The sequence below is a fragment of the Lutra lutra genome, chromosome 7, assembly GCF_902655055.1.
Source record: "Lutra lutra chromosome 7, mLutLut1.2, whole genome shotgun sequence".
NCBI lineage: Eukaryota > Metazoa > Chordata > Mammalia > Carnivora > Mustelidae > Lutra > Lutra lutra.
The window spans coordinates 147,005,865-147,031,821 of NC_062284.1; the positions used below are offsets into that span (position 1 = coordinate 147,005,865).

Consider the following 25,957-nt stretch of genomic DNA (forward strand, 5'->3'; position numbering starts at 1 on the left):
GGGGACCCAGGTCAGCGGTCAGAGGGGGACCCCGGTCAGCGGTCAGCGGGGGACCCAGGTCAGCGGTCAGCGGGGGACCCAGGTCAGCGGTCAGCTGGGGACCCCGGTCAACGGTCAGCGGGGGACCCAGGTCAGCGGTCAGTGGGGGACCCAGGTCAGCGGTCAGCTGGGGACCCCGGCCAACGGTCAGTGGGGGACCCAGGTCAGCGGTCAGTGGGGGACCCAGGTCAGCGGTCAGTGGGGGAAACCCGGTCAGCGGTCAGCAGGGGACCCAGGTCAGCGGTCAATGGGGGAGACCCTAGTCAGCGGTCAGTGGGGGGGGACCCGGTCAGCGGTCAGTGGGGGGACCCTGGTCAGTGGTCACTGGGGGACCCCAGTCAGTGGGGGGCACACAGACCCTGCCTAGGAGTGGTGCTGTGGGCAGTGCCCAGCCCAGGTCTGCTACGCTCCCCAGGGCAGACCTCCCCTTTGTTGCTTCCTGGCCTCCCACTGCCCGGCTAGGACTTCCCCCGGGTTCCCCAGTCCACTCTTCCCCTCCTCCCCCCACTCTGTGCCCCAAGGAACTGGCCTCTGAGCATAGCATCCACTGGGCTTCGTGACTCTGCGGCTTGTGTGTGGGTGTGGCTGGTGGAGGACACTAGGAGGGAAAGGGGGGTGAGACCGGTGGGACTCACCGGAGCTGTGGCCTCCCGGGGTCCCTCAGCCTTCCTGTTCTCTGGGGTCCAGAGACCTACCCACACCTGCTGCTGGCCCTCGTCGGGCTCCTGAATGGTCACGCCACGGTGACGCCTACAGTTAGGGTGAGGACGGCCGGAAGTTATCGGGCCTTGGGTTTGGGACAGACGGGGGACCGGCAAGTTTGCTCTGTAGAGGGTCAGCAGTAGATACTCAGGTTTGCCGTTACAGGGTCTCCGCTCCCCTCTCCCCACCCCCATCTTGCTAAAACTGCTCAGGTTGTGGGAAAGAGGCTCAGGGCTGTGGGCCGTGCGGCCCTCCCAGGAGGACAGTGCTGGCCTGTTGGGAGGGCTGGGCTTGTGGGGCCACACACCCCAGTCTGTCCCTCAGATGCCATAAGCCCTGGAGGCCTCTCCCTGGAGCTCTGCCTGGGCCTGAATCCTGGCCAGCCAGTGGACGCGCCCCAGAAGGACAGGGACTGGAGAGTACCCCTGCCCCGAGCTGGGGTTATTTGGATCCTTGCCTGGAGGGCGGACCCCTCTGGGTCTGACCGGGCTGTGCTGAGCCAGGCACTGGTGGTGGTCGGAGATGGGGTTGTCATGGGTGGGGTGGGCTGTGGAGGGGCCACGGAGGGGCCACGGCAGACCACAGCCTCTGCCCCAGCATCCCCAGGGCTGGTGCTGGAGCTGCCGTTCTCTGAGAGCATGGCTTGCTGCCCGCTTGGAGGAGTGAGCGCTGGACCTCTGCCGAGGGGGAGGCAGGGTGGCTGTGGCCCCAAGTGGCCCTTGGAGAGGCCCCTGGGTTGGGGGCAGCTCACGGAGAGGGCCTCTGGCTGCAGGACCCCTGGGTCCATGGTCAGGGGTGCTGAGCCTCAGGTGGCGTGCTATAGCTCTGTCAGGGCCACGGGGCCAAGTCCACCCTGCTGGGCATGTCAGCCGTGTGTCCTCACGTGAGGCTCTGGGACAAGCTCCCGTCTGAGCCCTGCTCCTGGGCCCGGTGAGTCCCAGTGCTGGCCCGCGGCCCCACCCCGTCTGCTGTGCTCACTGCAGGTGTGTGGGGGTCTCCTGTCCACTAGGGGCCTGAGGGGGCGTCTGCTGGGACCCAGTGCGTGGTGTGGTCAGTTCTCTGCAGACACCGCCCCCAGAGAAGTCACGGAGGGCTGCCCGAAGGCGTCCGACTAAGGGACAGGAAGGCAGGAGGGCTCCTCACCTGGGACGCTGGGTGTGGAGGAGGTCTCTGGTGGAGACGGCCCGTGAGCCGATGGGTCGGTCTTCCCTTCCCAGGACTCTGAAGTCAGAAGGAGAGTGGTGGGGGAGGGTCAGACGGTGTGTGTCCGGGTGTGGGGGGCTGCCCAGTGGTGGCTAGGAGGACGGGGATGGCTGAAGGAGGGGCGACTGGCCACGGGCGTGCTGGGCACGGCTGCCTGCATCGTCCTCGGGCTGGAAGGTGCGGGCACCCTGGAGGACGACCTCGGGGGTCTGGGGCCACCCACCTGGCCATGGGATGGGCTTCTCCTGCAGGAGGCCGGAAGCGACGGCTCTGCAGAAGTGCGGGTCCGGCTTCCAGGTGACTGACAGGAAGGACAGCTGCGTGTGCTCTCGGGCCCTCAGCGTGATCAGGGTGGTCGTCTGCGCCCCCGAGCTCGAGGTGACCTGCACGGACTCTGTGGAGGGTCCTTGTGCCAAGCAGGCCAGGCCTATGGAGTCACCTTGCTTTGGGGCTTTACATTCTGAGACCAAGGGGAACAGATGCAGCGTTTTGGTGTCTGGAAGACAGACAGGGCGTGTGAGGCCGGGGCCGCGGGGGTGCAGCGTGGTGGGGGAGGGGCAGGGTGTGGCGGGTGGCAGCCGTGGCCCTCTTGTCCCGCAAATGCAGCGAGGGGTGCCCCCCGCGGAGCCCGTGCTGCCCTGCTGAGGGGCCCGGTTGTGTGTCACCCCGGGACTCTGAGCGCTGGCCCTGGACCTTCCCGCAGTTGCCCTGGGTCCCCTCTGCCTGCAGAGAGGGGCCTTGGAACTGGGCTCTGGCTCCCTGGCCAGCGGGGTGGGCTCAGACGCTGCCCTCCCCGTGACTGCCCCTGGGGCTCTGTGGCTTAGAGTCCAGGCCTGTGAGCCTTTTGCCCTCATGGGAGGCCCTTGGCCATGTCCTGGGGTGTGGGGGTAGTTTGCCCTGCAGTGTTCTGGGCCCAGGGGTGGCAGGTCCCTGGACGAGGCTCCCTGGTGGGCCGGTTCCAGTGCCCTGGTCCTCTCCCTGGGGACTCGGCTGGCCAAGGGCGGCCGAGCAAGTGCGGGGTCCCTGCCTGTGTCCCTGATGGCTCCCTCGCCAAAGTCTGTGGTCCCTGTATTCTGCCGGGCCCCCAGGCACCATGCTGCCACCGCACGACGGGACATGCCCGTTCTCCAGCCGGCCGCCTGGGCCATCGCCTTCGCCCACTCCACAGGCCCCCTGACGCAAGACCCATCGTCTGTCCTCCCAAGCACCCAGCCGGCCTGCCCCTGCCTTTTCCAGGGGTTCCCCAGCAGGACTGTCTGCCACGCATATCCCGGGGGCCCCACTCCCCATACAGCGTCCCTGGCACCCCCCTGCGTCCTGCCAGGACCCCCTGCACCCTGCGGGGGAGATGCCAGGCGTGGGTGGGCTTGACCCCTGTGCCTCAGATCGTGACCACGTTTGGAGAGAAAGTCCTAGTGGGTGAGTTAACGATTCAGGGAGGTCCTGCTGCTGGAGGGCGGCCTCCGACGCAACGTTGCTGGGCCCGGCGTTCTGCACGGGGCAAGGACAAGAATTTCAGGGGCTGGGGTGGACGGTTAGGGCTTGGGTTGAGAGCCCTGGTTTACGTGCGGAAATCCTGTCGCCCTGGTGCCCTGGCGTGGGGCCTTGCTTGCGAACGGGGCCATGGAGGCTGAGACCTTAGCCCCACCGACGGACGCCCTTATCAAAGGGGGGTCCGGACACGCGCAGGGGGACGATGCCACGGCCCGAAGGCAGACAGCGCGGAGATGCACCCACAAGCCCGGGCGGCTGCCAGAAGCCCGGCCTGGAGCAGACTGTCACCCTGGCCCACACGACTCTTGGCTTCGAGAGGATTCCCTGCCCCCGGGGTCCCTGGACACGGACTCAGCACAGACGCCATCGGAGGTGACAGCCCCCACCCCCTGCCACGAGAGTCCCCAGCCGCACACGCACCGCATGGGCCCCTCATCCCAGGAGGCTGGGCCAGGGGGTCCGTGTTACCAGAACGAAGCCGGGGCCTCCCTGTGCCCACCGGGAGCTCACGGGGACCTGTGAGCTGCATCCTGGCCTCCTCCAGGTGCCTCCTCCCGGGAGCCCGGCTCACGGCCGTCCTCACCAATGCCACCTGGACCCCTCAGCCGTGTGGGGTCTGCGCCTCCCCCTCGGCCCCTCCCCCACCCACGGCCACCCAGACCCTGGTGGCCACAGCTCCACGGCCGGTGAGCAAGCCCCCGACGCGAACCCGCATCCCTTTGCTGCACTCTCCCTCCACTGGGGCTCCCGGCCGTGGCACCGCCTGCTCCTCGCGTGTAGGGACGGGGACACACGGAGGCTCCCCGCATGCCGTTCCCTGGCAGGCACTCTCCTCCCCGGCTCGCCAGATGCTCCTGCTCCCGTCCACACACCCATCATGGTGCAGCCCACTGGCAGGATGAGTGCCCTGTGCTCCCGCCAGTCCTCGGTCCCACACAGCCCAGCCCCACGAGGGGTGGGACCCTCCTGGGGGCCGGCCAGGCTGGCTGGGTCGGAGACGGGACTGTGCGTCGTGTGGGGACCCAGCGGCGGAGGCCCCTGTTGGTCGCACATAGGGACCAAGCCCGGCTCCCGGTTCCCGCCACGTCTGGGAGGTCAGGCCTGGGACAGGGTCCAGCACCCGTCCTTAAGCAGATGGGACGAGCCAGAGACGCTGGTTCACCGCAGGGCCCCCTTCCCTGGCATGTCCCCTGGCAGGCCTGTGCACAGACAGGCCTTTCCCACAGGCCCTGGACATATGTGGCACCCAAGGAGCACTTTGGGATAGAAGCCTGCACAGCAGAGCAGTTTCGTAAGATAAAATATACACTTTTATTGGAAGGCGACATGCGGGTACGTTGCACAGGCCGAGTCTTTGAGCTGGAAGCAGGGGGGGAGATCTAAGGACGCGCTGACGGGCTCCACGGGCTGCCCACCCCGGGTCCACATCCCGGGCCTCTGAAGGTCTCCGCGGGCCAGTCATTTCACCTGCAGACGACAGACGGCGTGAGATGGTTTTCCGCTGCCCTGGGCTGGATGCCCCCGCCCCCTCCTGCCCCAGCCCTGCTGTTACCTTGAACAGCGTCACTGTGGTGCTGTAGAAGACGCTGAGGAGGAAGAGGACGATGAAGGTGGACGTCACGGTGTTCAGGTTCTCGAAGTCTTCCTCCTCAGCGCTCACCTCTCCCTCTGCAGGGAACACAGCACAGAGCGGTCAGGCCACGCGGCAGGGAGGCCCGGCCCCAGAGCTGCCCTTGGGCCCCCGAGGCTGCCCCTGGGGGTCCGGGCGGGGCAGGGACGGCGGGAGTGGGTGTGCGTGGCTCCTGACTGGCCCCTCGGCACTTGCTTTGGGAGGCCGAGGGCTCCTGGGCTCAGTCGGGAGGCATCGAAGCCAGGCGTTAGCTGGGCCCTGGGAGCCCGAGACAGGGGTCAGGCCGAGGCAGAACACAGGCTCAGCAGAGCAAGGCCGACCCGAGCAGCCTGTGTGGGAGCCGTGGCGGGGCAGAGAGCACAGCAGAGCAGCACAGACGCAGGGGTGTGGCAACACAACACAGCAGCGGGGTTGGGGGCCACTGCCAGGGCTGCTCGGTGGAAAGCCAGGGAGCAGGGCCTTCTGCCCGCTCTGGTCTGGAGGGGGTGCTCTGCCCCTGGCCGCCAAGGCTGGAGAGGCTGGCAGCGGGGACCTGGCGTGTGTCTGGGCCTGAGGGGGAACCGCCTCCTTTCCTAGTGAGATTCCCACTCGCTGTCTCTCGGTCTTGGAGGGCATGGCCCCTGGGAGACCCCGTGTGGGGCCCTGGCCAGCTGTCTGCACTGCCAGGCTTCGGGGACCAAGGGCTCAGATAGAACCCTGAGGCTCCAGGGAGGGTGACCCTGGTGTGGCCTGGGTGGACAGGCTGAGGACCCTCAATGGGGTCTGGAGCCCACTGGGCCCTTTGGGGCATCTGCAGCTCAGGTTCCCAAGGGTCCGGTGTGCAGGGAGGGTCTTGGAGGCAGCCCAGAGGGGGCCGTGCTGCTGTGGCAGAGGGGGTCCCACTGGGACCCTTGCCCCTCCCCGCCCACCAGGTCTGTACCCCTCACGCCTGCTCCTGGGGCCTCATTTCCCACTATTTCCAGGGCTGGGTGTTTGCGGGGGCTCTCCACTCAGACCAGGCCCTCTGCAGTCACCCCTGCAAGGAGAAGCGTCCAGGGACAGCCTCCCTGCCTCTGGGGCCGATGTCCAGGCCCTGGGGCTTTGTCAGAAGCAGCCTGGCCCCGTTCACCTGTGGGCACTGGGGTTCTGCTGCCTTCAAGAGCCTGGGCATGGGCAAGGACTTCCCTTGGCCTTGGGCCTGGGAATGGTGGCTGCAGCCAGAGTCCAGACCTTCAAGCTGAGACAGAGGGACAAGCAGAGCTTGGGCACTAAGCCCGCAGAGTGACACAGCCGTTCCAGACAGAGGGACCCCGGGTGTGCAAGGGCTGGCACCTGCGCGTGCAGGTGTGTATACGTGTGCACATGCGTGTGTGTACGTGTCTCTGTGTGCATGTATGTGCAGATGTGTGTCCGTGTGTGTGGCTGTGTGTGCACGTGTCCTTGTTTCTTTGTGTGCACGTGTCTGTACGTGTCCGCGTGTGGATAAGCGAGGACGTTTGTGCATGTGTGTACCCGTGTGCAGCTGTCTGTGTGCATGTGTGTCCACATGCGTGAGTGTGTGTGCACGCGTGTAGACGAGGGCGTGCGTCTGTATATGTCCACGCGTGTGGGTGTGTGTGCACACGTGTGTGTCCATGTGTCTACACGCAGGTGCGTCCATGTCTGCATCCACACGCGTGCATCATGTCTGTGTGTGCAGGTGTGTGTGTGTTGCACACTTGTGGTCGTGGGAGCAGCTACAGGAGCGGTGAGCGTGGCCTCGGTCTGCAAGGAGCACAGGGACTTCCAGAGGCTGGGTGGGGGCAGGGACGGTGGTGGAGGGTGGGCTGGGGGCGGGGACAGCACGGCTGTGACCCCGGCAGGCGAGAGCATCGCTTACTCAGGAGGAGTGTCTTTCGAATGGATGTTTTTATTTCTGATTTTGATAAAAGGTCACACGTTGCCCCATTGACAAGGTTAGTGGACACACACGCACACACAGCGACGGGTCAGCCAGGGGCTGTGGATCCACCGGCTGGGACCCAGCGGCCCAGCGGTCAGTAGCAGGTGCCGGCCGTGTCAGACAAGACCAGGGACACGTTGTAGAGGGTGGGTTTACCGGTGGACTTGTCCACGCTCCTCTCGGTCACCATGTGGGGCAGGGCCTCATGGCCTACTACACAGGTATAGGTCTCCCCAGCGCTCCAGTCCTCCTCGCTCACGGTCAGGGTGCTGTGCACAAAGTAGAGGCCAGAGGCTTGGGGCTCGGGCGTCGGAGCACTGGTAACGTAGGTGTTGGGGGGCACGGGCTGCCCCTTCTGCAGCCATTGCACAAACACGTCTGGGGGAGAGAAGCCCTTCACCAGGCAGGTGACCGTGGCTGACTCCCGTAGGCTCAGCTGCTCCCGGCTTGGTGGCAGGACGTACACAGACGGCATGTGCTTGGGGACCCCTGTGGGAGGAAAGACGGGGTGAGCTCGGGCCGGGGCCGCTGGGGAGAGACCACCAGAGGCCATAGGAGAGTCCCGCGGCAGAGGGGGCACGGACCCTACCCTTGGGCCTGGAGATGGTCTTCTTCAGTGGCGAGGGCAGGTCTGTGTGGGTCACCGTGCAGGTGAACTGCTCCCCCGACTCCCAGTCCTCCACACAGACCGTGGCCTCCCCCATGGCGCTGAAGGTGATGTTGGGGTGGCTCTCAGAGATGTTCATGTGCGTTTGCAGAGGCTCGCCATTCTGGCGGGTCCAGGAGATGGTCAGGCTGTCGTAGGTGGCCAGGTCTGTGACCAGGCAGGACAGCTTGGCCGACTTGGTGAGGAAGATGCTGGCAAAGGAGGGTGGGATGGTGAAGATGCTGATGCCCACGGCTGAGTCTAGGGCAGGAGAGAATTTGTGTCAGCGACCGGCCGGATGCGCGGCCAGGCAAAGGCGGGGATTGTCCCCAAGAACACAGGATGCATTCACCCTGAGCCGTCCTGAGCCCCAGGGACCCACCAGAGAGGAACGCTGAGCCCTACCTCCCAGCCCTTGGCCGCTCTGGGAAGCCAAGGCTCGGGGAGGGGCCGGCCCGAGTGGACGCCGTGCACGTGAGGGGTCCCAAGCCCGAGGGGCTGCCCCGGGGCCCAGCACTCACTGGAGGTGCACACGGAGGACACATTCTTCTCGGAGGTCACACCGCTGTGCTCCACTTGGCAGGTGAACACGCTCTGGCTGAGCCAGGCACTCTCGGTGACGGTCAGCGTGCTGAGCACTCTGTAGGTCACTGTCCCGGACACTTTCCCGTCAGCCTCCACCTTGCCCGTGTCGATGCCCGATGTGAGCTGCTTCCCGTCACGAAACCAGGACACGGAGATCTGCTTGGGGCTGAAGCCCTTGGCCAGGCACAGGAGCTGGGACGTGCGCCGGCCGTTGCCAGAGAAGGCGTCGCGGGGCGGGATGAAGACGGTCACGTTGGGGGGCAGTTCTACGGTCACTGCAGGGAGGGACCAGGCGTCAGCCCCCGGCCTCCCCCTGCCCACCCAGCCGCGGGAGGAGGGCCCGGCTCTCACCTGGGAAGGGCACTTTCACGAATTTGTTACCCTTGGTGTGCTTGACCTTGCATGTGAGGTAGTCCTCGGAGCTCTGGAGGACGTCCACAGAGGGCAGGAACACCTGAGAGGTGGCCACATACTTGCCCTCTCTCAGAACCGAAGGGAAGTTCTTGATGTCCTGGCTGCCGACCTCACTGTCGTTCTTGTAGGTCCAGGAGAAGGTGATGGCATTGGGCAGGAAGTCCCCGGCCAGACAGCCCATGGCCACCAGGGTCTCATCGGACTGGAAACTCTCACAGGTGATGAGGGGGAAGAGGTTTGGAGAGGATGGGTTCTCTGAGGACCACAGAGGGACAGGAGGTGAGTGAGAAGATGTCTTCTCCCCACACTCTGCCAGGCGGGCCAGAGCCAGCCCCACGGCCCCCTCATCCCACTGCCACAAGGGCTGGCCTCACAGCCTTCCCAGCCTTGACCAACAGTGCAACGGGCAGCTGGGCTGAGGCCAAGTCCAGCCGGGAAGGGGAGGTTCAACGCCCCCCACCCAGCTGCAGAAGCCTAGCTCTGGACTTGTGGGAAGCTGGGGTCTCCGTGGCCTCGTGAGCACTCTGGTACCCTGGCTCCTGGCTCCGGATGGCTCGGCCAGCACTGCTTTCCCTCCGAGACACGGGAGCCAGGCTGCTGTGCTCAGCCCCAAGCCCCACGAGCTGTCTGTGACGCAGACAGCATGGAGGGGAGCCCCCTGGCCAGTGCAGCTAGGGTTAGGGGACGGTGTGTATGTGACAACTTGGACTCACACGTGGCCCATTGCAGGTGAATCCAGCCCAAACTAGGACATCAAGCTCCTCTGAGCCAAGACAGCTCAGCCAGTCCATTTTGGCTGGACCAGCTCAGTGACCCTGTTTAATCAGCCCAATGCACCCAGCCTGGTCCAGCTCAGCCACCTCAGCTCAGCCCAATCAGCCCCGTTCAGCCCAGTCTAGCTCACCCAGCCTGGGTCAGCCCAGCCCAGCTGAGCCCAGCCCAGCCCAGCTTAGCTCAACTCACCAAGCCTGGGTCAGCTCAGCCCAGCTCAGCCCAGCTCAGCCCAGCTCAGCCCGGCTTAGCTCAACTCACCAAGCCTGGGTCAGCCCAGCCCAGCTCAGTCCAGCCCAGCCCAGCCCAGCTCAACCCAGCTCACCCAGCCTGGTTCAGCCCAGCCTAGCCCAGCTCAGCCCAGCCCAGCCCAGCTCAGCTCACCGAGCCTGGGTCAGCCCAGCCCAGCCCAGCTCAGCTCAGCCCATCTCAGCCCATCTCAGCCCAGCTCACCCAGTCTGGTTCAGCTCAGCTCACCCAGCCTGGGTCAGACCAGCTCAGCTCAGCCCATCTCAGCCCAGCCCAGCTCAGCTCACCCAGCCCAGTTCAGCTCAGCCCACCTCAGCCCAGCCCAGCTCAGCTCACCCAGCCCAGCCCAGACCAGCCCAGCCCAGCCCAGCCCAGCTTACCCAGTCCGGTTCAGCTCAGCCCAGCCCAGCCCAGCTCACCCAGTCCAGCTCAGCTCAGCCCAGTTCAGCCCAGCCCAGCTCAGCTCACCCAGCCTGGGTCAGCCTAGTCCAGCCCAGACCAGCTCAGCCCAGCCCAGCTCAGCCCATCTCAGCCCATCTCAGCCCAGCTCACCCAGCCTGGTTCAGCCCAGCCCAGCTCAGCTTACCCAGCCTGGGTCAGACCAGCCCAGCTCAGCTCAGCTCAGCCCAGCCCAGCCCAGCCCAGCCCAACCCAGCCCAGCTTAGCTCAACTCACCAAGCCTGGGTCAGCCCAGCCCAGCTCAGTCCAGCCCAGCCCAGCCCAGCTCAACCCAGCTCACCCAGCCTGGTTCAGCCCAGCCTAGCCCAGCTCAGCCCAGCCCAGCCCAGCTCAGCCCAGCCCATCTCAGCCCATCTCAGCCCAGCTCAGCCCAGCTCACCCAGCCTGGTTCAGCCCAGCCCAGCTCAGCTTACCCAGCCTGGGTCAGCCCAGCCCAGCCCAGCCCAGCCCATCTCAGCCCAGCTCAGCCCAGCTCACCCAACCCGGTGCAGCTCAGCTCAGCCCAGCCCAGCCCAGCTCACCCAGCCTGGGTCAGCCCAGCTCACTCAGCCCGGGTCAGCCCATCTCAGCCTGGGTCAGCCCATCTCAGCCCAGCTCAACCCAGCTCACCCAGCCTAGCCCAGCCTAGCCCAGCCCAGCCCAGCCCAGCCCAGCTCAGCCCAGCTCAGCCCAGCTCACCCAGCCTGGGTCAGCCCAGCCCAGCCCAGCTCAGCCCAGCCCAGCTCAGCCCAGCTCAGCCCAGCTCACCCAACCCGGTTCAGCTCAGCTCAGCCCAGCCCAGCCCAGCTCACCCAGCCTGGGTCAGCCCAGCTCACTCAGCCCGGGTCAGCCCATCTCAGCCTGGGTCAGCCCATCTCAGCCCAGCTCAACCCAGCTCACCCAGCCTAGCCCAGCCTAGCCCAGCCCAGCCCAGCCCAGCCCAGCTCAGCCCAGCTCAGCCCAGCTCACCCAGCCTGGGTCAGCCCAGCCCAGCCCAGCTCAGCTCACCCAGCCTGGGTCAGCCCAGCCCAGCCCAGCCCAGCCCAGCCCAGCTCACCCAGCCTGGGTCAGCCCAGCCCAGCCCATCTCAGCCCAGCTCAGCCCAGCTCACCCAACCCGGTTCAGCTCAGCTCAGCCCAGCCCAGCCCAGCTCACCCAGCCTGGGTCAGCCCAGCTCACTCAGCCCGGGTCAGCCCATCTCAGCCCGGGTCATCCCATCTCAGCCCAGCTCACTCAGCCCGGGTCAGCCCATCTCAGCCCGGGTCAGCCCATCTCAGCCCAGCCCAGCCCAGCCCAGCTCAGCCCAGCTCAGCCCAGCTCACCCAGCCTGGGTCAGCCCAGCCCAGCTCAGCCCAGCTCAGCCCAGCTCAGCTCAGCTCACCCAGCCTGGGTCAGCCCAGCCCAGCCCAGCCCAGCCCAGCCCAGCCCATCTCAGCACAGCTCAGCCCATCTCAGCCCAGCTCAGCCCAGCTCACCCAGTCTGGTTCAGCTCAGCCCAGCTCAGCCCAGCCCAGCCCAGCCCAGCCCAGCTCAGCCCAGCTCAGCCTAGCTTAGCCCGGGTCAGCCCAGCCCAGCCCAGCCCAGCCCAGCTCAGCCCAGCTCAGCCCATCTCAGCCCGGGTCAGCCCATCTCAGCCCAGCTCAACCCAGCTCACCCAGCCTGGTTCAGCCCAGCCCAGCTCAGCTCACCCAGCCTGGGTCAGCCCAGCCCAGCCCAGCCCAGCTCAGCCCAGCTCAGCCCAGCTCACCCAGCCTGGGTCAGCTCAGCCCAGCCCAGCCCAGCCCAGCCCAGCCCAGCTCAGCCCAGCTCAGCCCAGCTTACCCAGCCTGGGTCAGCTCAGCCCAGCCCAGCCCAGCCCAGCCCATCTCAGCCCAGCTCAGCCCAGCTCAGCCCAGCCCAGCTCAGCTCACCCAGCCTGGGTCAGCCCAGCCCAGCCCAGACCAGCCCAGCCCAGCCCAGCTCAGCCCAGCTCAGCCCAGCTCAGCCCATCTCAGCCCAGCTCACCCAGCCTGGGTCAGCCCAGCCCAGCCCAGCCCAGCTTACCCAGTCTGGTTCAGCTCAGCCCAGCCCAGCCCAGCTCACCCAGTCCAGCTCAGCTCAGCCCAGTTCAGCCCAGCCCAGCTCAGCTCACCCAGCCTGGGTCAGCCTAGCCTAGCCCAGACCAGCTCAGCCCAGCCCAGCTCAGCCCATCTCAGCCCATCTCAGCCCAGCTCACCCAGTCTGGTTCAGCTCAGCTCACCCAGCCTGGGTCAGACCAGCTCAGCTCAGCCCATCTCAGCCCAGCCCAGCTCAGCTCACCCAGCCCAGTTCAGCTCAGCCCACCTCAGCCCAGCCCAGCTCAGCTCACCCAGCCCAGCCCAGACCAGCCCAGCCCAGCCCAGCCCAGCTTACCCAGTCCGGTTCAGCTCAGCCCAGCCCAGCCCAGCTCACCCAGTCCAGCTCAGCTCAGCCCAGTTCAGCCCAGCCCAGCTCAGCTCACCCAGCCTGGGTCAGCCTAGTCCAGCCCAGACCAGCTCAGCCCAGCCCAGCTCAGCCCATCTCAGCCCATCTCAGCCCAGCTCACCCAGTCTGGTTCAGCTCAGCTCATCCAGCCTGGGTCAGACCAGCTCTGCTCAGCCCATCTCAGCCCAGCCCAGTTCAGCTCACCCAGCCCAGTTCAGCTCAGCCCACCTCAGCCCAGCCCAGCTCAGCTCACCCAGCCTGGGTCAGCCTAGCCCAGCCCAGACCAGCTCAGCCCAGCCCAGCCCAGCCCAGCTCAGCCCATCTCAGCCCAGCTCACCCAGTCTGGTTCAGCTCAGCTCACCCAGCCTGGGTCAGCCCATCTCAGCTCAGCCCATCTCAGCCCAGCCCAGCTCAGCTCACCCAGCCCAGTTCAGCTCAGCCCACCTCAGCCCAGCCCAGCTCAGCTCACCCAGCCTGGGTCAGCCTAGCCCAGCCCAGACCAGCTCAGCCCAGCCCAGCTCAGCCCAGCTCACCTAGTCTGGTTCAGCTCAGCTCACCCAGCCTGGGTCAGACCAGCTCAGCTCAGCCCATCTCAGCCCAGCCCAGCTCAGCTCACCCAGCCCAGTTCAGCTCAGCCCATCTCAGCCCAGCCCAGCTCAGCTCACCCAGCCCAGTTCAGCTCAGCCCACCTCAGCCCAGCCCAGCTCAGCTCACCCAGCCTGGGTCAGCCTAGCCCAGCCCAGACCAGCTCAGCCCAGCCCAGCCCAGCCCAGCTCAGCCCATCTCAGCCCAGCTCACCCAGTTGGTTCAGCTCAGCTCACCCAGCCTGGGTCAGACCAGCCCAGCTCAGCCCATCTCAGCCCAGCCCAGCTCAGCTCACCCAGCCCAGTTCAGCTCAGCCCACCTCAGCCCAGCCCAGCTCAGCTCACCCAGCCTGGGTCAGCCTAGCCCAGCCCAGACCAGCTCAGCCCAGCCCAGCTCAGCCCATCTCAGCCCATCTCAGCCCAGCTCACCCAGTCTGGTTCAGCTTAGCTCACCCAGCCTGGGTCAGACCAGCCCAGCCCAGCTCAGCCCATCTCAGCCCAGCTCAGCCCAGCTCACCCAGCCTGGTTCAGCCCAGCCCAGCCCAGCCCAGCTCACCTAGCCCGGTTCAGCTCAGCCCAGCCCAGCCCATCTCAGCCCATCTCAGCCCAGTGCAGCCCAGCCCAGCCCAGCTCACCCAGCCTGGGTCAGCTCAGCCCAGCTCAATGTAGCTTAGACCAGCTCACCCAACGTGGTTCAGCCCAGCCCAGCTCACCCAGCCTGGTTCAGTTCAGCTCAGCCCAGAAGTGCCAGTTCAATCTGGCTTAGTCTAGCTCAGCTGACTGGGTCCTGCAGTCCCGGAAAGTCCGGTCCCGGGACAGGCTAGAAAATTTCAGAGCTCTGGATCTGCGTGCCTTTCAGCTAAAGCCAGCTCACCCAGGAATCCAGTCCTGTTGGGCCTGGCTCTGGGTCCACACCTTCTGGTGCTTAGCCCTGCCTGTTCCACAGTTGTGTGTCCTTGTGGATTTTCCACTAGGACCCCCTATTTGGTTGTGACCCCAGGCTGAGCTTGCTCTTGGTGCCCAAGCACTAGCAGTCACTCCGTCAGTGTCCTGGGTAAAACGCTTCCTGGCCAGTTAAGATTCACCAGGACACGTTGCAAGGATGGAGGAGGGTTCACTGTCACCGGTGGAAAGCCTGCGTCCCTGCTCTAGAGCAGGGAGTGCTGCTTCTGGGCTGAGAGGGGCGCTCGATGCTGCCCGTCCGGCCTGCACCCTCCTGGGCACTCGCCTGAGCTGACCTCCTGCCTTCGGAGTGTAAAGTCGGCCCCCACTTTAGCTAAATTCCTCTAAATAAAAATCGTCATTACATAGGGCCAGAAACAAGTCTTCGCTGAATCTGCACTTCTCGTTCTGCTCTGTCAGAAAGCCCCTCGCGGCGGTGGCCGGTGGCCCCACACTTGGGGCCGCGTTTACAACCGAAAACCTAACTGGGACTCCTGTGCTCCAGCGTCTGAGCCACAGGGATCCAGAGCCAAGAAGCCTCGGGGAGCCCTTCCAGCTGTGTCCTTGAAACGGTCTTTAGAGAAAGTCAGACAGAGAGACCAGACGCTGGTCCTGGTCGCTGGGACCCATACAAATAAACCTCATTGTTTCACTGAGCTGACGCTAAAGACGGACTCTCACTCCCAGAAGCCAAAACAGGAAATAGAAGCTTCTCTCTTACCAGCTGGGCTCCCTGGTCACTGTGGGGGTCTTGGGAGAATTCCTGGTCTGGCGGCAGAAGCCACGGCGGGCCCGGGGAGACCCCCAGCGACGGCGGGCCCGGGGAGACCCCCAGCCACGGCGGGCCCGGGGAGACGCCCAGCGACGGCGGGCCCGGGGAGACCCCCAGCCACGGCGGGCTGGGGGGCCAGGCGGGCCCTCCACGGGGCCCCATCGGCGCGGGAGCCTGGCAGAGTTCCTTTCTGATTCGAGACCTGACGGGGCTTCCTCTTAGTCCAACAAGAACTTCACTGAAACCACTCAGGACAATCACTCGTTTCCTCTAAAATTTGTCCCCGCAGGAATGCTTGAAAACAGGTCTGCGAACAGGCTGCCGGGAAGGCCACCTCCTCAGGGCACCGCCGTGCCTCTCCCTCACAAAGAGAAAGTCTTAGAACACGGACACAGAGATCGCAAAACCGCGCTTCGGGGCACCAGAGGGCGGTTTGGGGTCAACGACCCGGAACCCCTGACTCAGAAAACCCTACAGGAACGCGCTGCAAACCGTCCCTGAGACCAGCTGGATGTCCTCAACGTCTTACTTTGGAAATGAGTGTAATTCAGACGTCGGTGAGCTGAGACCGAGAGATTAAATTCGGAAAGTCAGAAAAGGAAGCTCGGGCTCCTGCCGGCCTCTCGGGTTTATTTTAGAAAATGCAAATTGCGCAGGTGTTGTTTTGCAGGAGGCCGCGCTGGCCCCTGGGGCTGGGCAAAACCACCCGAAAACCACTTCTGCTAACCACAAACTATGAATTTGCAAGTGTGTTTTCTTGCTTCCTAAAATAGACGGTCCCAGCGACCTGCTTCCTGCCACCTGCCCGGCCTGCCCCGGCCCGGCCCTGCCCCCACCAGCACGGCTCTGCCGCTTCCTGAATCGCTGAATTAAACAAAAGATAAACTTCATTGATCATCGTCAAAACTCAGCTGTGGCGGGGGCCGCCTTCTCGTATCGACTCCAGAAAGATAAGATTCTGGCAGGTTAATCGCCTGATACAATTAAAAAGTCGAACACACTTGAAAATCTCCGACATTTTAAAGCCACCGTTGTTTAGCGATTTCTCTCAGGAGAAAAGAAACCCTTCAGGGATGTCCTGTCCTTCTGTGTTGAGAGCGCATACGCTTAGCAGGGGCAAGCCACGCTCCCGGGGAGGCTGACAGCGCAGAGCCCAGCTCCCTGGGCCCCAGACCTGCCCCTCAGTGTCCCTCCCTGCCCGGAGGGCTCTGTCCCCGACCAGGAATCCTAAACAGCCCAGCCGGAACCGCTCTCCTGGTTCCCAGCCCAGTCTCCCACTACCCGTAGCCCTCCCCTCTCCTGCACACACAGCCGGCCGTGCACGTTCCTAGCCGACCCCAGGATTCTAAGCGCCAGGTGGCCCTGCGGCCTTGGGGGTCCTGGCCCACCCGTGGCCGGCCCAGCCTCCAGCCCCCTCTTCAGGGGCTCAGGTCCTGCCCGGGGCCTGCCGGCAGGATTCTAGTTTTAGAACGGCCCTGGAAAATCAAGAGGCTTGGAAGTCCCCAAATCAACTGGTCCTCGTCCTCTCCCGGCCAGCCTGCCCCGGGGGGCCTGTCCCAAGGACCGGCCATCGGTGCTCAGAAAACCCCACAGAAAGGAGCAGAAAATAAAGGCCATGGCAGGGCCAGTCTTACCTGAGGACACGGTGACCGAGGTCCCCTGGCCCCAGTAGTCCATACCGTAGTAGTCACACTGGTGAAATCGCCATCCACACCCCACCAAAACCCCGGGGGCCTGGCCCGGCCTCGCCCTGACTCAGAGGCTGGAATGGTCTCCGGGCCCCACAGAAGCCAGGGCACTGAGCACCTGGGCCGCCCAGCTGCAAGCCCCTAACTGGGACTCTGAGGTCCAATCTGCCCCAAGGGCCATAGCCGCAGAGACCCCGATTCCACCGATCGCACCACAGTCGCCGTGGCCCCCAAGACTACATGGACAGACCAGCCAAAGGAGCCGCCTTGCCTCTGAGTGCAGCCGTCCTCAGGGCAGGGTGGTCACCAGGCCCCCGTTCCTGTCCCCGTCCTGGCTTCCAGAAACCCCGACAGCCTGATCCCCCCAAGTGTGGCCAGAGTGGGGAGGCTGAGGACCCACCTGAGGACACGGTGACCAGGGCCCCCTGGCCCCAGTTGTCAAGCCAGTTGTCACAATGTGACAATTGTGCGGGAACTCCGGACAAGAAGTCCGGCCTGGCTAGAGCCTCAGACCTCAAACCCCAGCCGGTGAGGCCGACAGGGCGGCCCAGGAGGCAAGGGAGGCTGAGTGCCAGGATGGCGGGGAGCCGCTGGCCGCTGGCCCCTTCCCTTCCCCTGGTACTCCCAGATCCCAGACCCAGACAGCCTCATTTTCTCCCCCAAATGCAGCAAAAAGCCCCAGAGAGAGAGGAGAGAAGGGCCGGGAGGACTCACCTGAGGAGACGGTGACCAGGGTTCCCTGGCCCCAGTACTCAAAATAGTCACATTGCCAGAGGCCCCGTTAAGGGGTGTACAAAAACCTTGGCCCCGCCTGGCCGCCCGGCCACAGTGGACGCACCCCAGACGCGGAGACTGCTCTGCTGGTCCCGCTCCCCACCCCACAGAGAGGCCCCCCAGAGTCGCAGAGGCAGCCCCCGCTAGAGTGGGCCCCACAGACCCTGGGGGTCTCGGGAACCTTCTGCTCCGGGGCTGGGACAAAGGGCCAGCGGGAAGCCGTCTTACCTGAGGACACGGTGACCAGGGTACCCTGGCCCCAGTAACCAAAAGCGTTGCATAGGGACACAGTCCCTGCTTCTCCCCCAACAGAAACCCTCCCGGCCCGCACAGTCCACCTCGGAGCCCGAGGACGCAGCCCACATCGCCGGCTTCCCTGCCCCCAGATGGACCCCCCAGGGCCTGAGTGAGGCAGGGAGGGTTGCAGTTACCTGAGGAGACGGTCACCAGGGTTCCATGGCCCCAGACATCCAAGTAGTCATGGCCACACTGGTGCAGCCACCCAGCCCCTGCATACAGAAAGCCGGGCCCCACGCTTCCCCTTCCCACCAACGCCTGAGCCCGGGGCGTCTGTCTGCCTGGCCTTCAGCTTGGTTGCCACCCAGGGGCTCTGCCAGCTCTGAGTCCAGTCCCCACGGGGCCGGGACCCAGTGGGGACCTTGCGGTCCCGCAAGGCCCCAGGCTGGACCTTGGGCTCAGAGCTGCGGCCGGCCCCAGGTGCCTGGCCCCGCGCCCACAGAGCTGCTACCACAGAGACTCACCTGAGAAGCCAGTGACCAGGGAGCCTTGGCCCCAGTAAACCAAATCCCAGGAGCACAGTCTCTGCCCAGCTGCATCTCCCATACAAAGACCCACTTGACCTCCTAGCGCCCTTGACCTCCCCCTCGAGTGGAAACAGCAGCACACTTGCCCTCAGGGTGGGTAGCAGACGCAGCCGAGGAGACGGTGACTGGTGTGCACTGGCCCCAGGTGCCCGAGTAAGCATCTGCACAGTGCTCTGGGCTGTGCTGGGGCCCACAGAACCCCCTGCCCAGCCAAGGTCCCCAGGGAGCCGCAGGGGCCGGAAAGCCTGCTGTCTGCTGGAAGGAATGGCCCTCCCCGTGCCCCCGCACCGTCCCTCCTGCCCCCAGAGCGCTGGCCCTGCATTAGATGTCCCCCTGGCACCTGAATCGCGTTGGTCCTGAGGTCACGGTCTCCCCTCATAGCCTTGTAATGGCCGTCACTACTCGGGGCCCAGGGTTTCGCGCCCTGCCCGGCCCCAACCAAGCTCCCATCCCCTCCCCCGGTATCCAGGCTGCTGTGCACACCACGCCTCCTTCATCCTGTCGATGACCCAGGCTGTCCCCGTGGTCACGTCATGTCCACTTGCAAAGTCCCTTCGCCTTCTGAGGCGGCTAAGCACCCCTCCCCCAGGTTTCCTGGGCTTCCCCCTGCCAACTGGCGGGTGTGCTGGGACCAGGAGGGCCCCCCTCCGCTGCTGGAGTGCTCCCCTGCGGGGTTTCTGTAGGGTTGTGAATCACCGTGGTTCCAGTTAGCACTGTGGTTCCTGGCTCAGCCAAAACCCCAAGGACCCTACAGCAGGAGGGGGAGGGGTGGCACCACAGACCCCCAACCTCCGGCCATTCCTGACTCAGCGGCAAACAAGTGACCAGCAGTAACAATAATAGAATATTAGAGGCCTTCCTGTGTCCGTTTTCCTTTTATCTTTCAGAAATAAGAGTAGACCCAGGGCTGTGCCCACAGGCCACCTGCCTCCTAGACACGTGGTCCGAGAAGGCCGATGGCCACCGCTGGCAGGGCCACATGCAGGTCCATGGCCAATCCCCAGCCGGGCGCTGGGGGGCCTGCCCGAGACTTGGCCCATGAGGCCACCTTCCCTCTGGCCACATCTGTGGACCCAGGGGCAGCTCCCTTGGGGACTCTGCCTGTTCACTGTCCCCATGAATAGGCTGCTGGGGTCCAGGGCTGTGCTGGTTTGCCGGGGCTGCGGGTCCTGGAGGAGGATTCCCAGCTCTGCACATCCGTGGCTGGGGGCGGGCTCAGGGGGCAGGGCACAACGGTCCACAGGGGCCGTGTCTCCCCCTGTGGGGCTGCTCTCCCCTGACCGCATGTGTCAGACCTGGGCTGGGCACTGGGACCCACAGGTTCACCGGCTGTGGCCTTCAGGGGGGCGGAGACCCACACAGGCTCCCACAGCCGCGTGAGAGCAGCAGATGCGCTCATGCAGGGGCGAGTGCTAGGGGCAGGGGTGCGGCCGGGGTCAGGGAGGGACTGAGGATGCCCTGGGGCTCACTGGTAGAGCCGGTGGGTGAAGAGGGTTTTGGAAGTCTGTGTGTGAGTGTGTGTGTGTGATGCCAGGCAGAGGGACAGCCGAGGCCAGGACCACAGGCTGGTGGTGTGTCTGGAGAGGAGGTCACGTGGCTTGGATTCCAACATGTCCCATGTGCCCCTCAAAGAGGCTTCTGTCTGGGCCTGGTTTAGAGTCTCTTTCTGGAAAGTTCTGTCTACTAGGTGTGGAGGATGGGTTTAGGCTGGCCTGGGGGCACCAGGAGCAGGAGGTCTGGGAGGGTTAGGGAGACCTTGGGGTGGCAGGTCTGTCATGGGGTCTCCTGTGGGAGGGGTGGGGAGCAGGGGTTAGGGAGAGCAGGGCAGAGTATCTGAGGTGGCCTCCCAGGATTGGGGACCAAGGTGCCTAGTCTTGGGGAAAAGGGGAGAAGCTGGGGAGTGCCATGCAGGGGCAGTGAGGGGTGCAGCTGATCATGTCGGCCTCCAGCAGGTGGACACGAGGTGCTGGGGAGACCCCGCCGTGATGCTGGGGCTCAGGACCTCTCCAGGCATGGTTGGACACCAGCCCACGCACAGTATCTGGGTCTGGGGTGGGGAGGGACAAGCCTGAGTTCACCGGGGGTGCCCTGTGTAAGGGCAGACAGCGCAATGGCCCCAAGTTACCTGTGGAGGATGCAGGTGGGGGGAAGAAAGGCAGGGTGAGGTGGGGAGAGCAGCGGTCTGTCCCTGGGAGGTGGTGCTCCTGTAGCCTGCGTGAGGACCGGCAGGCCCTGGGGACCTGGGGCTGGGGGCAGGGCAGGTGGAGGAGCAGTCACAGCCTGTGGTCCCTCCCCACCCCCATGCCTGGGCCTCCAGAGCCTGCCTTCCAGGGCCCAAGGAGGAGGGGCTCCTGGCTGGCAGGCAGGGCTTCCTCCAGCACCCCCCCCCCCTCGCACTCACTGGGGACTTCGGGCTGTGGCCTCAGCCCTGGGCCCGCTGTCTCCTCTTAGGGAATGAAGGGTAGGGTGTGCTCTGGCCCTTCAGGAAGCACCTGCTCTGGGTTTCTGGGCTGTCAGCTCCTGGATGGGGGAGGGAAGGTGCCCTCCTTGCCCTGCGGCCCTGTTCCTCCAGCTCCCAGCCCCAGTCCCGTGCCTGCCTCTTCACCATGGCAGAGACCCAGTCAGGCCGCAGCACTCTCTGGCCTGCAGAGGACCCAGCCCAGCTCCTGCAGGCCAGCGAGTCCTCTCGGGCCCCCATGGAGGATAAAACCTAACCTTGGCAGAGCTCATGGGCCTCCCACAGAGACCTCCGACCTGCCATCCCTGTTCTTCCTGGAGTTGCTGTGTGGAGACTGGATCAGGGCAGCTGTTCTGGGTCCAGAGCCTTAAGCCATGTGTCTGGCCATGCTTGTACCCAGGCTGGGCTATGCAGCATCCCGTGGGCCAGTTCTGGGAACCTGCCCCTGCCCTCCAGGGAAAGGACATGGGGGTTACAGGTGTGTGCCCCAGCAAGTGCCAGGTGTGGTATCTGGATCAGTGTAACGGGGCGGCCGGGACGGGGGTCAGTGGTGGGCATTCCAGCCTCTGCCCACAGCTACAGGCTCCCGGGGCCCTACCCATCCCTGAACGGTAACTGGAAGGTGTCTCCTCACTTACTTAGCTGCCCTGAGTAAGACTCAGAGCCGAGCTGAAGGCGGGTTTACCCTGTGACAGGTGGGGAGGGCACCCTGTCAGTCAGGACATATCCAGGCAATCGCTTCTGAAAATGACCGGTGAGCTAGGAGTGGCTAGTGTGAGGCCTTGAGGTCCTTCCAGGCCTGCAGTGCTGCCATGTCTCGGTGAGCTAATCACACTCCAGGGTGGCGCACCCCTAAAATCGGGCACAGTGGTAGACCAGATGGCCGGAATGCAGATGCGCTCTGGCAAGTTCTGGGAGCATTCGTCACACTCCTGGGGAGAAGCTTCCTATCTGAGACTTGACCTCTGATGGCCTCTGCCATGCGGAGCTGGTTCCTGAGCACGTGACTCCAGAAGGGAGGTCCTAAAGGACAAAACCACAAGAGGAACGTCTTCTTGCTTCATCTCTCAGGCTGGAAAGAACAAGTCGTTGCTGTTGCCGAAAAACCAGCAGTTGTGAGAAGCCACCAAAAGGAATAGAGAGGAATAAGGAACAGGATTGCCCTCCTCTGAGACCCTATGACATGAGCAAAAAGGAGTAAAAATCAGAAAAATAGGTGGGATCTTACAAACAAATGTGAAGAACAATGGGAGGGGGCACCAAGTCCTGCTCTGGAAAGAACAGAAGACCCAGTGGCTCCTGGCCAGTCCCCCCCGATCCCTGCAGCCCAGACAGGTGGTGGTGGGGTTAACAAAGCCCTGAGAAGGCAGCTCATATGCCGCCACATGCCTGAGAGAAGGTACTGGCCGGGGCGGTCATCATGCTCTATGGGACAGAGCACCTTCAGTGCACACGACAAAGGGTTGACAATGGGGTAGACAGACAGGGCTGACGTTGGACTACTCACTGAGTGAGGAATCAGGACGGGAACTTACCCACCCACCGAGGGTATGGGGTGTTGGGCAGGTATCTCTGTGAAGGCCATTCCTTCATGGCGGGGGAGGGGCTGCCTCCATCATCGGCACCTGAAGCAGGAGGGATGGGCAGGAGCTAACGTGCATTCATTGCCATTCTGGCTTTTTGTACAAGAAGGGAAGCCCCAGCTTCTTTAGCATCTCCTTGTCCGGAGTGAATCCTGTGTCCATCTTGGGCCTCCCTGCTGCTCTCGTCCCCTGGAGCTGGGAGCACTCTCATTTCGCTGGGGTTTAAGGACCATACACTGCTGGACAGACACCTCACATCCACCTGCTGTCTGGCCAGCATGGCACAGCGGCTTTTGCTGCTGCTTCTTCTTCTTCTTCTTCTTCTTCTTCTTCTTCTTCTTCTCCTTCTCCTTCTCCTTCTCCTTCTCTTTCTCCTTCTCCTTCTTCTCCTCCTTCTTCTTCTCCTTCCTCCTCCTCTTCTTCTTCTTCTCTTTTTTCTTTTTGTTATTTAAGACCTTTATTAATGGGTGTTTGCTGTTTGTTGACTTTTTTGAAAAAAATCAAGTTGTAAACTTTTATTCCAAATTAAAAATGAGGTTCTTGGAATGTGGACAAAATGGTGGAGAAATAGGAGGTGTTGTTTCAACCGGTCCCCTAAAGTGAGCTGATTATCTACCAAAGAACTGTGATCACCCATGGAATCAGCCTGAGATGTAGGATTATACACGTCTGGATCTCTACGGGGGCAGAAGACGCCAGTGGGCAGGTAAAGTGGAGTGGGATCAGACTGATATCAGAAGATAACCAAAAGGGGGAGGGAGCCACCAGAGGCGACCCATTGGAAAGTAATACCCCAATACGAGAGTGCCCTGCAACTGGGGACCAGCATTAACTTGGAGTCTGGTTGAAAAAGAGCAAAGGATCTTAAGGGGAAATTGGGGGAATCAGGGTGGTTAGGGACAGGGACTTAAGCCTACAAACCCAGGATGGTTACTCCTGGTGCTGAAAAAGAGCAAAGGATCTTAAGGGGAAATTGGGGGAATCAGGGTGGTTAGGGACAGGGACTTAAGCCCACAAACCCAGGATGGTTACTCCTGGTGCTGAGCCAGAGAGAGTGCAGCGAAGAAGCCAGGTCTTGGTCCCTGAGCCACCAGCACACGTGAGAGCGTCTGGGTGGCAGCTGTGTGACAGAGTCTGGTGTGGACACCAGCCATGCTCTCTAGAACCACAGCCTTTTGCACTCCGAGTGAGTGCTGCACTACCGGGGTCTGAGTCACGCTCCACCCCCTCCCCTGAGAGAGGTCCGTGCCAATACTAGCCAGTGCTCTTGAGGACCAGCCAAGAGTCTGAACACTCCCAGCCCGGGCCACTGTGAAAATCTCAGCGTGCTATCTCTGGTTGGGACCTCTCTGGTGGTCTGGACCTACCCAGACAGCCACGGCAGAGGCAGCCGCTGGAAGCCAGTTCTCTGGACTAGTACTTCTCCTGGTTTTGCTAACACCGGGGTACAAAGGGGAGGTCCTGTGACCCCTGAGACTGTGACTGGGGACGTGCTATGCCAGCGACAATGGGGGAATTTATGTGCTCTGCGGCACCCAGAGGGGAGCAGACTGAGGCTTCTCTCCGATAGGGAGGTCTGGGTGCAGTTTGTTTTCCTCTAGACCCCCAAAGAACCACCAAAAACTGCCAAGGGGAGAAAAACAAAAAACAAAACCCAAAAAATCCCCAGAGAACAAAAGCCTGAAAAATGGGTTTCTTCAGAGACCACCCCCTTGATGGGGGCAGGAGGACTCAACTCTAGCAAGACTCCCTGAAAAACCATGTGGCGGGGCCCTCCCCCAGAAAGCCAACTAAAAAACCACAAACCCCAAAAAACCCCCCAAACTAACAAAAAGCAAAGAACAAGAGGACAACCACCACTACTTCATAGATACAACTTTTATTTTAAATTCATTCCCACTATTCTCATTCTTTTTAATTTTTAAATAATTTTTAACCTATTTACCATTACAATGAGATGCTCAGTACAACAAATTCCATAATAACCTTTTAACTTGAATGTTTTTGATATATATTCCTGTTTATCTTTTGCTTTTCTATTTTTAAAAATATTCATATAGAGATAAGCTTCAAAGTAATCCTCTTTCCCCAATCAATGCTACCCCTATATATAAACCAGTTTTAATCCCCCTTTATTTCGGGAAAGTTGAGTCCTTTAACAAAAATATCAAGATACACCCAGGAAGAATAAAAATAACCTTCCTCGCCCACACTGAAAATTTATAACCACTCTCCCATCTTTTTCTTCTGTCAGTGTTTCAGTGTATTTGTTTTTGTTCTGTCAGTGTTTCAGTGTATTTGTTTTGTTCTGTATATATAAGTATAAATCTTATACTTGGGGTTCATTTTGGCTGAGTTCTATTTTTTCTTGTCATTTACTTTTGTTGGTCTTTTTGTTTGACTCTTTATTTTTGTATACTTTATAAATCTTACCTTTGGGGCCCATTCTGGCTGGGTCTTCTCTTTTATTTTTCCTTTTTCTTTTCTCCAGTCTCTCTTTCTTTCTCTCTCTTTTTCTTTTTTCTTTCTTTTTGGTGGGGACTCCCGGTTGCTCAGAAGCATTCCAGGGTGCACTGTGCCTGGATCATGGTTGATATATTCTGCTACACATCCCCTCAACCACTTCTCACCAAAATGACTAGGAGGAGGAATGCCCAACAAAGGAAAAATTCAGAGACTGTGCCATCTCCATCAGAGCTACTGGATATGGATAAACAGTATGTCAGAAAGGGAATTCAGACTAACAATTATCCAGGCAATGGCTAGGTTAGAGAAAACCATTAATGACAACATGGAATCAATTAGGGCAGAAGTGAAAGTGACCAGGGAAGATGTTAAAATGCTCTCAATGAGTTCCAACCTAATCTAAATTCTCTAGCAGCTAGGGTAACTGAGGCAGAAGATAGAATTATTGATTTAGAGAACAAACTGAGAGAAAAGGGACCAGAAAGAGGCCTGGAAAAAACAGCTTACAAGCCATGAAAACAGAATTAGGGAATAAATGACACCATGAAACGTTCCAACATCAGAATTATTGGAATCCCTGAGGGGGAGGAGAAAGAAAGGAGACTAGAGGATATAGTTGAATAAATTCTCCATGAAATTTTTCTCAATTTAGGGAATGGAACCAGCATTCGTGTTGTAGAGGCAGAAAGGTCTCCTCCCAAGATCATAGAATCTAGAAAGACCTCAAGACACCTGATTGTGAAAATGAGAAATCATAATTTTAGACAGGAGCTCTTGAAAGCAGATAGGGGAAAGAGATTCCTTACGTACAAAGGAAAGCCCATCAGAATAACATAAGACCTGTCCACAGAAACTTGGCAAGCCAGAAAGGGCTGGAAAGATGTATTCAGGGCACTAAATGACAAGAACATGCAGCCAAGAATACTTTATCCAGCAAGACTGACATTCAAAATGGATGGAGACATAAAGACCTTCCAAGACCAGCAAGGCTTAAAAGAGTATGCGACCACCAAGCCGACACTGCAGGAAATATTAAGGGGGATTCTATAAAAGAGGAAAAATCCTAAGAATAGCATTGAACAGAAATATATGGAGACAATCTATAGAAAGAAAGACTTCACAGGTAACACGATGTCAATAAAAACGTATCTATCAATAAACACTCTCAACGTGAATGGCCTAAATACGCCCCCAAATGGCACAGGGTTGCAGACCTGGTGGATAAAACGACAGGACCCATCATATGTTGTCTACAAAAGACCCATTTTGAACCTAAGGATACAGCCAGACTGAAAGTGAAGGGATGGAGAAGCATCTTTCATGCCAATGGGC

At 61.7% G+C, this 25,957-nt stretch overlaps 1 long non-coding RNA gene and 3 gene segments (V, D, J or C); 1 reads left to right on the top strand and 3 right to left on the bottom strand.

Annotated features, from left to right (window-relative positions):
* The window catches only part of LOC125104225 (immunoglobulin alpha-2 heavy chain-like), a 401,593-nt gene that overhangs the window by 111,060 nt on the left and 264,576 nt on the right, over positions 1-25,957 (bottom strand). The window contains 1 exon segment of the C gene segment in view: positions 17,523-17,569. Coding sequence covers positions 17,523-17,569 — 47 coding nt within the window.
* Positions 1-25,957, bottom strand: part of LOC125104224 (immunoglobulin heavy constant gamma 1-like) — a 233,152-nt gene that overhangs the window by 51,162 nt on the left and 156,033 nt on the right. The window contains 1 exon segment of the C gene segment in view: positions 16,467-16,524. Within this exon segment, the coding sequence occupies positions 16,467-16,524 (58 nt within the window).
* The window catches only part of LOC125104221 (Ig mu chain C region membrane-bound form-like), a 141,148-nt gene continuing 119,921 nt past the window's right edge, over positions 4,731-25,957 (bottom strand). Inside the window, 8 exon segments of the C gene segment in view lie at positions 4,731-4,905; positions 4,991-5,106; positions 7,146-7,478; positions 7,579-7,896; positions 8,157-8,495; positions 8,572-8,889; positions 17,235-17,271; positions 17,476-17,482. Of these exon segments, the coding sequence occupies positions 4,897-4,905; positions 4,991-5,106; positions 7,146-7,478; positions 7,579-7,896; positions 8,157-8,495; positions 8,572-8,889; positions 17,235-17,271; positions 17,476-17,482 (1,477 nt within the window).
* LOC125104252 (uncharacterized) overlaps positions 16,467-25,957 on the top strand; it is a 337,467-nt gene continuing 327,976 nt past the window's right edge. The window contains exon 1 of the long non-coding RNA XR_007128623.1: positions 16,467-16,512. This is a non-coding gene — a long non-coding RNA (uncharacterized LOC125104252). The remainder of the gene's footprint in view (positions 16,513-25,957) is intronic.